This window comes from Nomascus leucogenys, chromosome 11 (assembly GCF_006542625.1).
Source record: "Nomascus leucogenys isolate Asia chromosome 11, Asia_NLE_v1, whole genome shotgun sequence".
Classification (NCBI taxonomy): Eukaryota; Metazoa; Chordata; class Mammalia; order Primates; family Hylobatidae; genus Nomascus; species Nomascus leucogenys.
The window spans coordinates 100,916,608-100,930,168 of record NC_044391.1 but is presented as its reverse complement, the minus strand read 5'-3'; the positions used below and the strand labels follow the sequence as shown (position 1 = coordinate 100,930,168).

Sequence of the window (13,561 nt, the reverse complement as noted above, 5' to 3'; positions counted from 1 at the left end):
TGTCTTTATTAGCAGCATGAGAACAGACTAATACATCTTGTTTAGTATCTGTCTTTCTGGAGATTATATACTAGAATGTCATCTCATGAAGGCAGCAACTTTATCTAAATCACTGCATCTCCAGCACAAGAACAGCATCTGACATGTAAAAGACACTCAATAAATATTTGTTCAATGAATACATTTATGTCACACAATCACACAATTAACTTCCATAACTGAGTACCAATAACCAAACAGAAAAGGCATTTTGGCAATGAAACCCTAGCAAACAACCATGATACACTATTACTTGGCAATTACCTCTAATTGCATTCCCTAACTACTAGAAACTTCTAGGCACCTGCTGTCCACAAACTCAGAAGCTGTAGCTCAGATTATGTGCCTACATGAAAATTAACAGAACATGCTTCTTTGGGCCAGTCCCATTCAAAGGACAAATAAGACATAAACCAAACTTCAGAGATAAACTATTTAGATGCAGGGGCCACACTGAAGAATTCCTAACAATATATAACATGATGAACTCCGGAGCTCTCTTATAATCCAGTTTTAATCACATCTCAAAACCTGACAAGACAAAAAAAACTCACTGGAAAGATGAACACTAGTGAATAGGCTTATGCTTTAAGGCAAGATAGAAGAGTAAAGAGAATGAATTTTATTTTTTCAAGACAGCATCTCACTCTCTTGCCCAGGCTGGAGTACAGTGGCACGATCTGGGCTTACTGCAACCTCTGCCTCCCAGCTTCAAGCAATTCTCCTGCCTCACCCTCCCGAGTAGCCAGTATTACAGGCGCTCACCACCGCACCTGGCTAATTTTTTAGTAGAGCGGGGTTTTGCCATGTTGGCCAGGCTGGTCTCGAACTCCTGTCCTCAAGTGATCTGCCCATCTCAGACTCCCAAAGTGCTAGGATTACAGGTGTGAGCCACCATGCCCAGCCAAGAATAAATCTTTGATGTCAGAAAAGTTCACTTTGCTGGCACCTGAGGTCAGGGTGAAAAAGACAGAAGTCCATTTTGGTATCAATGTATATCCCTTTTCTAACTGATGAAGGAAATCTTCCATTGTAACAAAATTAAATTAAAATGCAGAAGTAACACTAGATAATTTTCATAGATGTTATACCTCCTGTTTGTAATCTAGCAATTCTTAAAAAGATGTTGTTTCACTATCTAGCAATCTATCTTGGTTGTCATTCCATTTGTATATCAGTTTATTTAGATTCGATCCTCAATAAAAATTATTTTGAAATGTAAACTAGGTTCAAGTGGCAGACAGGGTACCAAGGAATCAGGTCAAGTTCCCAAATTGCGCTATGGCTGTTCATAAGCCATTTAATCTTTCTGAGTCATTTTTCTTTTATTTTTCCTTTATTTAATTTTCTTCTTATTATTATTTCTTTTCTTTTTTTCTTGAGACAGAGTCTCACTCCATCACCCAGGCTGGAGTGCAGTAGAGTAATCTCGGCTCACTGCAACCTCTGCCTCCTGGGCTCAAGCAATTCTCCTGCCTCAGCCTCCCGAGTAGCTGGTATTATAGGCATGCACCACCACGCCCGGCTAATTTTTATATTTTTAGTAGAGACAGGGTTTCACCATGTTGGCCAGGCTAGTCTCAAACCCCTGACCTCAGGTGATCTGTCCACCTCGGCCTCCCAAAGTGCTAGGATTACAGGTATGAGCCACTGCACCTGGCGTTCTTATTATTTTTTTAAAGACAGGATCTCACTCTGTTGCCCAGGCTGGAGTACAGTGGCACAACCACAGCTCACTGCAACCTCAGACTCCTGGGCTCAAGCAATCCTCCCACCTCAGCCTCCCTACTAGCTGGGACTACAGGTGTGCACTAGCACACCCGGCTTTTTTTTTTTTTTTTTGTTTTTGTAGAGATAGGATCTAACTTTGCTGCTTAGGCTGGTCTCAAACTCCTGGCTTCAAGTAATCCTCCTGCCTCAACCTCCCAAAGTATTGCATTTATAGGTGTGGGCCACCATGCCAGGCCCTGAGTCACTTTTTCTACTTTCAAAATGAAGACGCTGCTGCTGGATCTAACTACACTGAGTTAGACCTGCTGGGGAAAAAGAGGTGAGAAGAACAAGTATTTCAATCCAGTGATATTTGGTCAAAGGAAGAAAAGACTGAAGACATGTATGAACAGTTCATTGCTCAGGTTCTAATATATCCAGTAAATGTTTAGAAAATAAAACGAGAATGTAAAATGTTAGATAATATAAAATTCTAAAACTCTTGAAACAAGACTAGGGAGAGATTCAAACACTAAATTCTCAAAAACACAAAGCCTCTGTTTTCACTCCTCCCACACGTGCATCACGATGTGTGTCCCTTCTTCATAGGCTCCTCTCTGACCACCTCCCTCCTTTCTCCTTCATGGAACGTACCATGTTTATAAGCATGTAGTTGTTACTATGATTATTTTCTTAATGCCTGTATCTCCTGCTTACTTCATGCCTGGGGGTGAGGACCATGTCCTTCTGTTCACCACTGACCCCCACACACTCAGCACACTGCTTAGCAGAAAAGAACTCACTCTCTATTGGCTGGATGAAAAAAAGGAAAAATAGTCATGGAAAATGAATCATAAATTTTCAAAGCCAGAAAACAGCAAGAGGTACGTCTCCAAACACCAAGAGAGGAAAGAGAAGGGTATGTGACATACTTTTGATGAACCTCCACTACAGCCATTAGGATTTCAACTCCACATGGGTAAAACATGACCTGGACTATTCCTGGCATGTCGTCTGCCTGTCTCAGCACACACATGTCCTCTTCCACACTTAAACGAAGGTGGAAACCTGCCTCTGGAACACACTAGGATGATTCTCTACACTTAGGCAGTGGCTGCCTGAGAGTGCACCAGCCACAGCTCCCGGGCTCTATAGCTCCCTGTCCTCAGTACACCCAAGGAAGAGAACAGCCACAGACATAGCTGCTGTGCCCCTCGGTGTAGGAGGAGGAAGGCAGTCTTGAACAAGCACAGTCAGGGAGCACCTAAATCAGTGCCTCCTAAATTATCTGTGGTAAAGGGTCAGTTTTTTTATTTCAACTCAGACAGATGATACCTTTTAAAAATACAATTAGGATGGTTAATGGGTAAAAAAGTATAATTAGAAAGAACAAGATCTAGTATTTGATAGCACAATAGGGTGACTATAGTCAACAATAATTTGTCGTATATTTTAAAATAACTAAAAGAGTGAAATTGGAATGTTCCTAATACAAAGAAATGACAAATGCTTGAGGTGATGAATACCCCAATTGCCCCAATGTGATTATTACACATTGCATGCCTGTATCAGAATATCACATATACCCCATAAATATATACACCTGTTATGTACCCATAATAATTAAAAAGTTAAAAACCTCAATTACAAGAAATTATTAGAAAAATGAAATGCCACTTGTAAGTCACAACAGCAATGTCAAATTGTTACAACTTCCCAATGCTCACTCTCGATTTCCAAACTTGTCTCATTGCAGGCCCACATCCAGCAGTATAAGGAGCAGCACTAGTCTATGAACCACACTTTAAGTAGCAAAAAATGAAAGCCCTAAATCCTTGAGGAAATTCCAGTCCACCACAAGAGAGACACTAACCAGACCAATCACTGGATCTCTCCTAGCACATCTATAGGAGGGAATTGGCAGATCTGCTGTGAAGATTAATGATTAATATATTCTTGGTACATAGGGTGATGGTCAAAAAGCAGAAACCATTATTAATAACAAACCCCTGTATGGTGTTTTTGAGTTTACGAAGCTCTTCTTTTTTTTTTGAGACAGAGTCTCGCTTTGTCACCTAGGCTGGAGTCCAGCGGCATGTCTCGGCTCACTGCAACCTCTGCCTCCCAAGTTCAAGCGATCCTGCCTCAGCCTCCTGAGTAGCTGGAATTACAGGCATGTGCCACCACCCCTGGCTAATTTTTGTATTTTTAGTAGAGACGGGTTTCATCATGTTGGTCAGGCTGGTCTTGAACTCCTGACCTCATGATCTGCCCGCCTCGGCCTCCCAAAGTGCTGGGATTACAGGCGTTAGACACTGAGCCCAGCCACGAAGCTCTTCTTATCTCACCTGATCCTCATTAATACCTGGCAAGTGTTCTCACCCAGTCTCTGTAGAAGGCAGGCCAGAGAAAAGGTGGCAAACTGTCCTGAAGCAATAAAGATGGGCTTCGCAGCGCACACTGAGTGGACTGGACCCAGATGGGGCAGGGAGGCGCCGCATGCCCTGGTCTGCATGGAAGGCACTTACGCTCTCTGGAATTCTGGGATGCTGAAGATGGCCTGCATGACAGAGCTGAGATAGCAGCTGTTGCCCAGGTTCTTCAGACCCGTGTAGCCAGGACCATACATTGGCTTCAGCTTCGTGCCCGACTCCTGGATCACTTCCCACTCACTGACCCTCGGCTTGATGTCATTGTCCTGGAGCCCATTCTCTGTCTGAGACAAAGTCATTGAAGAAAAACAACTTTAAATGTGATTCCCATTCAAAGTTTATGTCCCATTAATTATTTCTAATAGCATAGGATGTTTCTGTCATTTTTTTCCCCAATTACATAGAGAAATAAACAATGCAAATAAAAAAGACTGAGAGATGGTGATGGTGGCACAACAATCTGAATGTACATAATGCCAGAGAACTGCACGCTTAAAAATAGTTAAAATGGTAGCTTTTATATTATATTTTACCACAATTTTTAAAACACGTATGAAAAAGATTTTAAAGAGAAGCTGGGCGCAGTGGTTCACACCTGTAATCCCAGCACTTTGGGAGGCCGAGGCGGGCGGATCACCTGAAGTCAGGAGTTCGAGACCCATCTGACCAACACAGTGAAACCCTATCTCTACTAAAAATACAAAAATTAGCCAGGTGTAGTGGTGCATGCCTGTAGTCCCAGCTACTCGGGAGGCTGAGGCAGGAGATCTGCTTGAACCTGGGAGGCAGAGGTTTCAGTGAGCTGAGATCACGCCACTGCACTCCAGCCTGGGCAACAAGAGCGAAACTCCATCTCAAAAAAAAAAATTTTTTTAAAGAGAGAAAGACTGAAAGAGAAAGAGATAGAAGTAGGATGAAGAACAAATAGGAATCAAAAAAGAAGCAAGGAGACTAAATTCAAGCAAATATTCAATGCAACACAGCAAACGAAAAGGCCAGGCAGCTGGAGAGGATGTGTATTAAAACCATGAGACTTCAGAGTGCCTTGAAAGAGGAGGGAGGTGTAAAGAAGAGCAGAGAAAACTAAACAAAAAAGTAGAAATGAGTGACAAAGAGGAGACAAAGAGAATAGGAACATGAAGAGAGGGAGGTGGCCTGGAAGGAAAGGGCTAAAACTAAATGCACATTTAAATAGTTCCTTAAAGGGAAAAATATTATATAGTCATGACATCAATTTGAAAACACAATATTAAATGAAGCAGAGCTTCTCTATCAATGGTAATGTGTTGGTTTATTCGTTCTGTCCCCTAGGAGCTTTGCTTCCCTTCCTGAAATTAATTAAAGTGATGTTGGTCACAGATAATTTTAAAGGTCATCTCCCTACACCATGTGCATTTCGTGAACAAAGAATGATTCACACAACTGCCCATCAAAGGAGACTAATTTTGCAAGTAAACTCCAACTAAACCAAAAGAGTACTTGATGAGGTGCCATTTTTATTACAGCATAAAAAAATCTAAGCTGGCAACCAAAAGAAAACATCTACTAATTAAATGCAAGAAGGAAATGCAACAATTAAAAGCTAAAACCTATAAAATGAAGATCCATGTTACAGGAATTATATATTAAACAAATCAAGCAGTTCCCTTGCCCTGTCCCCATCCCTACTCCATGCAAGGTGGAAACAGAAACAAAAGGAGACCTCACCCCATGCATATGAAGCATATCAATTCCAAAATGCGCTAAGTGCTTGGCCAAATGAGGATCCAAAACAGGTTCTTCTTCTTGAAAAGAATAAACATCTAGCGGATGAAGAGAAAATAAGCACTGCAATCAGTAATCAAGTCACTGAATATCCAACACATATTTTTTGAACTCCTACTGTACACCAGGCTTGGGCTATATCACTGAACAAAATAAAAACTTTCTAACATTCAACAAGGGGAAAGATAATGATAAACAATAAATAATATGTAGGCATTTTTTGTAAATATACTCATATATCATTCTTTTGACATTTTGGAAAGTTTTTTTTTTAAGTTTTCTAAAATAAGAAAAGCAAAAAAAAAAAAAGAACAGTTTCTAATAAGTATACAAATATAAATGCCTAACACTTGATTTTTCTAACTAAAACCACAGTGGCCTAACTCTGAGCTCAGGAAGAGGGATGGGCGCAGGAGGAGGGGGTGACGGCCATCTGCCAAGGGAGGGGGGACCTCCGGGGGAACAGAGAGAACACACAGGCCCTCAGGGCAGCTTGTTCCGTCTGAGACAACGAATTTCTGCCCATGAAACCCTCTGTATTCTCAAACCTACCACTCACCACCTCTACCTCCCACCTGCCCCCACATCCCTTCTTTCCTACCTTCATGTCCACATCTCACAGAACCAGCGAGAGATCTGTGAAGACTGTGTGGCGCTTCCCTAACGGTCCACTTCGTCGCACACACAGAAAATGACCATATGTTTGGTATTCCAGGGATACTCAAGTCTCCAGCCATCCCTGCCCTGCCTCACTGCCCCAGGGCCTCTGGGATCCACACCTCGGCCATTTGAGAGACGCTAGTGTTGGTAAGCTCTGTGCTGAAGTGGGCTGCCTCTTTCCTCGGGATAATAATATCCCACCTGACAACATGAGGCTTTTGACTGAACCTGGCTTCTCAAAGTGGGGTGTATGGACTCAAAGCAGCAGCTTCACCTGGGAGCTCATTAGAAATGCAGAATCTTCTTTGGGAGGCCGAGGCAGGTGTATCACGAGATCAGGAGATCCAAACGATCCTGGCTAAGAAGGTGAAACCCTGACTCTACTAAAAACACAAAAATTAGCCGGGCGTGGTGGCGGGCACCTGTAGTCCCAGCTACTTGGGTGGCTGAGGCAGGAGAATGGCGTGAACCCGGGAGGCGGAGCTTGCAGTGAACCGAGATCGCGCCACTGCACTCCAACCTGGATGACAGAGCGAGACTCTGACTCAAAAACAAAAAAAGAAAAGAAAAGACATGCAGAATCTGGAGCCCCGCCTCCAGGCCGACTGAATGAGAAGCTGCATTTTTAACAAGATCCTCAGGTGCACAGTGAAGTTGGAGGACTGTTTGGTTTTCCAAAGCTATCCAATCCGCTGCCCTATCCACCCTCACACACAGTGCCATGAGGAGGACAGAACAGACATTTTCAAGCCCATCTTGCAGATAAGGAAAAGAGGCTCATAAAGGTTAAATGATTTTTGCCTTAAATCCCACAGGTGGCCCGGAACCCAGGTAGTCTAACTCCTGGCCCAATCTTCTTCCCTTTACAACAGAATATTTATGAAGGTATATCAGGACACTAGCGAGGTGCATGGCTCACATCTGTAATCCCAGAACTCCGGGAGACCAAGGTAGGAGGATCACTTGAGGCCAGGAGTTTGAGGCTACAGTAAGCTATGATAATGCCACTGTACTCTAGCCTGGGTGATGGAGCAGGACCCTGTCTCCAAAAAACAGAAAAAAAAAAAAAGAATGTTTCTAAAGAAGGAAAAAAAGAAAAAAATGTATATATCAGAACAGGATACCAATAGACTTGGTGAAGAACCAACCTAGGGCCTTAAGAGGAATAAAGACTCAAACCCCACAATTTCTTTGCTCTTATATTTGAAAAACAAAATCTGTAACAAGGAAAATGAATACGAAGATATCACTCTTTGGGACAGTATAAGACAGACTGTCCAAGGAGCTCCCTACTCCTTGGAAGATCACCAGGGGGAAAAAAAAAGTAATGCATAGAAGCTATGTGACCTTCTGTCCCATACCCAGATACGTGGAGACTCACTGCTCACCAAAGAAATTCAGTTTTTCTATTATTAATAAGTTAAACATTGTATAGCGTCTTTTCTATTCCTCTTCCCCCAGAGGCCCATTATAACTGTGGATAGCAACCCTCATTTATATTTTTTAAATATAATTCAGTGTTCTCAAAAGCAAAACAAAAGACAAAATCTCAGCCCAATTAAGAAGAAACATTTCCAAAAGTTTAAATATTAATAAAATAAACAAAAACCTTTGAATTAATAAATTGAAACAAATACATCAACAGTATTTTTAATCTATGACAAGGGATCAAAAAATTCCACTCAAATACTAGCTGGAAGGTGAAAATGGCACTCCCTAGGCACTTTAGTTGTTATTAATTAGGGAGATAGTTTGAAGACTTAAGACTTTAAGCCTCTAATGATCAGGGCTGTATTAGAAAATAATAAAACTGCCAGAATTGAACCACTGGCATTGGCCTAGGATTTTGAAATAAGTGAAAACCACACAGCCCTCCATAGTTCATAACCCATTAGGCTCTTGCCACATTGAGAAAATCATATTTCTTACCTCCAGCCATTAACTGCTCCAAAAATATGACATGATTTGGTCAAATGCTATAGTTATTTCTCATCCCCAAGACAAAAACAGTTTAGTGAGTAACATACAAGAAACCTGAAAATGAACTGTGATCTTCAAACTTGGCAATCATGAAGAATTTATAACTATGTAGTCAGAGAAAAAAAGTTTTCAGTGGCCTCAGTGGCTGAAAATGCTGTCCTGTATATTTTTCACTGGGAAACTCATTTTATTCCCAACTTCAGCTTAGCAAAGTCAGGTCTTAGTGCAGAAACTATGGTAGTAAATAGGCAACTTCTGACAAGTATTATCCATCACGCTCCCCTGCTTGGCCTAAAACTTGAAGCCAAGAACCACGGTTAGGGAGTTCACAGAGGGATCCTCCCAGGAATAGCCCAAGCAGCGTTTCATGAGTAACTGCATTCATTTTAGAAGCAAACCCGTCATCCTTTCAAGTTAAATGACAAACTAAATCACAAAGAGCATGAGGCAGCAATCCGCAGAAGAAAAAAGATTTAAAAAAAATCTTTAGAACAAGAATATCCCATTTGTGACAAGCATGCTAGAAAACAGTATGTGCAGTAAGCTCAAAGATTAATTAAGGAAAAGCTTAGAGAGCAGAGACAGAGATAGAGATGAACCGGAAGCAAGATTAAGAATCTGTAAGAACCCAGATCAAAATGGTAATAATAATTTATAATCTCTGAATGGGAAGATTTCTTTTTTTCTCTTCTGTTTTTTCTAAATTTATTATATTTTGATGGAAAAAAAATGTTTTCTAAGTAATTCCCAGAGATTAAAATGATGATATTGGATGGTATGCTATTAGGACTATGCTGCTAGGACTAGCATGGCTAGCGTGGGTCATCCTTGTTCAACCACCAAGATTAACTCACTCATTCATTGTATTCAGCAAATATTAACTAAATACCAAATACGTGTATACCCTGAGGATATAATGTTAAATAAGATACGCAGAGTCCCTGCCCTCATAAGTTTAAAGTTTAATATTTCAAATAGTCTTAAAAGAAATGCTGGTTTGGTGTGAAGGGTCTCATGGTTTAGTCATGTGACTTTTATGCCCTTATCCTAGGCCCCAGGAAATGGCAGAAGTGCAAATTCTCCCTCCAGATTCCCCTACAGGAAAGTAGAAGGGAGAGAGAGGTAAGGATGTACCTCAACAAGTCCTTGTGTTAAAACTACGGAAGGCCGGGCACGGTGGCTCACGCCTGTAATCCTAGCACTTTGGGAGGCCAAGGCAGGCGGATCACCTGAGGTCGGGAGTTCGAGACCAGAATGACCAACATGAAGAAACCCTGTCTCTACTAAAAATACAGAATTAGCCTGGCGTGGTGGCACATGCCTGTAATCCCAGCTACTCGGGAGGCTGAGGCAGGAGAATCACTTGAACTTGGGAGGTGGAGGTTGCTATGAGCCAAGATTGTACCACTGCACTCCAGCCTGGGCAACAAAAGCGAAACTCCGTCTCAAAACAAAACAAAACAAAACAGAACAAAAACTAGGAAAGCCAGGTTTGGTGCCCTTCTCTCACAAGTGGAGAGAAAAACCAAAGCTCCTGGTCAAACATCAAGTAATAAATCAGAGAGGAGAAAATGAAGAGAGGTTCTCCTCAATGTCAGTGCAGATCTGTCCACCCAAACTGCATCTCTCCACCAGGAGTTCACATTTGTGTGCCTCTAAGCCATCTGCAACAGACAGGAAAAGAAGAAAAACAAGACAACTCCAGCAGCTACACTAGAAAAATAAACACAAGGCCGGGCACCGTGGCTCATGCAGGTAATCCCAGCACTTTGGGAGGCAGAGGCAGGTGGATCACAAGGTCAGAAGTTTGAGACCAGCCTGGCCAACATGGTGAAACCCCATCTCTACTAAAAATACAAAAATTAGCCGGGCATGGTGGTGTGCGCCTATAATCCCAGCTACTTGGGAGGCTGAGGCAGGAGAATTGCTTGAACCCAGGAAGCAGAGGTTGCAGTGAGCCGAGATCACACCATTGCACTACAGCCTGGGCTACAGAGTGAGACTCCATCTCAAAAAAAGAAAGAAAAATAAACACAAAATAAATTGGGCCAGCATGTAGGATCTCTTTAAAGAGAGAATGGGTTATAATCCTAGGACTTTTAGAGGCCAAGGCAAGAGGATAGCTTGAGCCCAGGAGTTCGAGACCAGCCTGGGCAACACAGTGAGATCCTGTCTCAATTTAAAAAAGAGAGAGAGAACAGGGCCAGGCACAGTGGCTCACATCTATAATCCCAGCACTTTGGGAGGCTAAGGCAGAAGGATCACTTGAGCCCAGGAGTTCAAGACCAGCCTGGGCAACATAGTAAGACTTCGTTTCTACAAAAAAATGAAAAAAAATTAGCCGAGTATGGAGTGTGGTAGCAAGCACCTGTGCTCCCAGTACTTGAGAGGCTGAGCTGGGAGGCTCACTTGAGCCCAGGTAGTTGAGGCTGCAGTGAGCCATGACTGCACCACTGCTCTCCAGCCTGGGCAACAGAGTAAGTCCCTGCCTCAAAAAAAAAAAAAAAGAAAGAAAAAGAAAGAGAGAGAGAACCGCCAGGACAGACAAAACCTAGACTGTAGTCAGGAAAGGAAAACAGGTAAGAGTTAAAAAGATGTCAATAAAATAGAAAAAAGGTAAATCGGAGAAGCCAATATTCTCTGCCTTTTTTTAAATTTTTGAGACAGGGTCTCACTATGCTGCCCAGGCTGGTCTCAAACTCCTGGGCCCAAGCAATCCTCAAAACACAGCCTCCCAAATAGAAGCAGATTTTGTTGGTGTGTCTTCCTCCATTTGTTTGCTCCATAATATTTGCTGAGCACCTACTGTGTGTGAGGGACACTACTAGATGCTAGAGATATAACAGTGCCCAAGAAATGTGGCCTTAGGCCCTGCCGTCCTGGGTGACCACCATTAAATAAACTGTTAACAGGGTCTTGTGAAAAGTACCATGACAGAGCAGCAGGAAGTACCACAGAGGCACACAGGAGGGGCCAAGGCCAGGCCAAAACTAAAATGAAGTAGTCCATGCCCTGATTCCAAACCCTGGGGCTGGGAGAAACTCAAGGGAGCTTATGCCCAGGTCGGGGGTAAAGATGACCAAAGAAGAAAGACCAGCCTGAGATGCTATGGAGCTGGTACAGCCAATAGAAGAGGCAATTTCACAGCTGCCTTGGGCATCTCTGGTAGATTCTCCTACAATCACCCAAGACACTAAAGCATCTTCTCGGGTAAACTAGTTTCCATGATGGAAGAAAAACACACCCTATCCCATCTCCGTCCTGCCCTACTCCCTTTCTACCAAGAACCTCATCCCTGCCTCACCGAAACAATGTGTCCTCCCACAGAGGAAAGCTTTTTGTTTGTTTGTGTAGTGATCTGCTTCTTGGTTTGTTTGTTGCTGTACCCATGGGGACCCAGAGTAGAATTTCATGTGGGGCCTGTTCTTGCTACGCATGCCACCGCTCTGGCCTGGACTGAGGGACCAGGGCTTCTTTGAAAACCTAAATCTAAGTTGAGACCTCAAGGATGAGTAGCAGCGTCTCATTGGACAAATATGTCCTTATTGGGGGAAAGGAAATCAGGATGATCAGATCACACTACCATTAAATATTTGAGTCCACAACCTTCTTGGATTCCACGTTCACTAAGCAATCTTCTAAATATAATTCAGCTTCCCACAGGGAAGGAATGTACTGGTCAAGCGGACATAAACATCCTACTTACTGGCAGTTGTGGCTCTCATTATGAACTAAAAAACAAATGCCCTGACTTTGAGACTTCATCTCTTGTGAGTTGAACTGGCCTGAGTGAGCCCAGCAAGTGTGGAAGAGCAGACCCTCAGCAGTGGAAACTTCACCGAGAGATGGCTACCCCCAGACAGAGGGCACCCTACCCCCGGGCCTCAATGTCCACAAGGCTCATCATTAGACATTTAAGGAAACTTTATGCATGTTTTTATTAATTTATGTGGCTTTTAAATAAACAATAAGTTACAGCTAGCAATCTATTAAATAGATTTAAAGGAAACCAAAATAGAATGTATGCATCCCATAAACTAATATGAAATTACAATTAGACAGAAAATAATTACTTTTATTAAAACCGGCTCTGCACAATATTCGCAGGAATCAAAGCCTGATCTTTTTCAAAAAGTTAACATTATTTTAGCTAAATGAATTCACAACCCTTATCACAGTGTATACGATCTGCATTGCTGTTGCCAATGTTTTATACTTTCTATGATTGAAATAGATGTATTCAAATACTGTCAATTGTATGACAAGAAAAACCTTAAAAGTTATTTCTTCTTCACAAAAACAGCAACAACTATGGAAGATAATGGGTTAATATTCTTAATAATCAAAGAGTTCTTAAAAAACAATTTTTAAAAACCTAAACCTATGAAAAAATTGGCCTAAGAAATTCACAAAAAAGAACTACAAATGGCCAAGAATACTAAGAAAAATATTCAGCCTCAACAGAAATCCAAATTAAAACAAGACACCAGATTAGCAAAGTTTTTTTTTTAAGTCTTAATAAAAAAAGTTGTCAAGGATTTGTTGAAATAAGTACTGTCATACACTGCTGATGGGAATGTAAATTATTACAACTGTTTAAAAGAGAATCTTGGTAACTGAAAATTTTACAGATTTAACTCTTTTTGTCATAGAAATTTATTCTAAAGAAATAACTAGACAAACACCCAAAGATTTGCATATATACAAGGATGTTCATCAGAATAGAAAAAAAATTGTAACCACTTACAGAATAGTGAAATGATTTATGAAACCATCATAAAATACTGAAGAATATTTAATAACATAGAAAAACATAATGTTAAATAGAGAAAAATAAGGAATAAAACTTTATACAGTATGATCAAATTTTTGTAAAAATGTGAGGTGGGTGTGTGTGTGTACATATGTGTGTGTATGAATTGACTAACCCTTTAAAAAAAAAGACTGAAATGAAATACCTAAATTATTAACAGTGA

The 13,561-nt window shown here is 41.5% G+C and overlaps 1 protein-coding gene across 1 annotated transcript in view; it reads right to left on the bottom strand.

Annotated features, from left to right (window-relative positions):
* Positions 1-13,561, bottom strand: part of USP13 (ubiquitin specific peptidase 13) — a 132,893-nt gene that overhangs the window by 57,882 nt on the left and 61,450 nt on the right. The window contains exons 7-8 of the mRNA XM_030822852.1: positions 5,889-5,983; positions 4,278-4,465 (exon numbers count right to left, since the gene is read on the bottom strand). Coding sequence (XP_030678712.1) covers positions 4,278-4,465; positions 5,889-5,983 — 283 coding nt within the window. The remainder of the gene's footprint in view (positions 1-4,277; positions 4,466-5,888; positions 5,984-13,561) is intronic.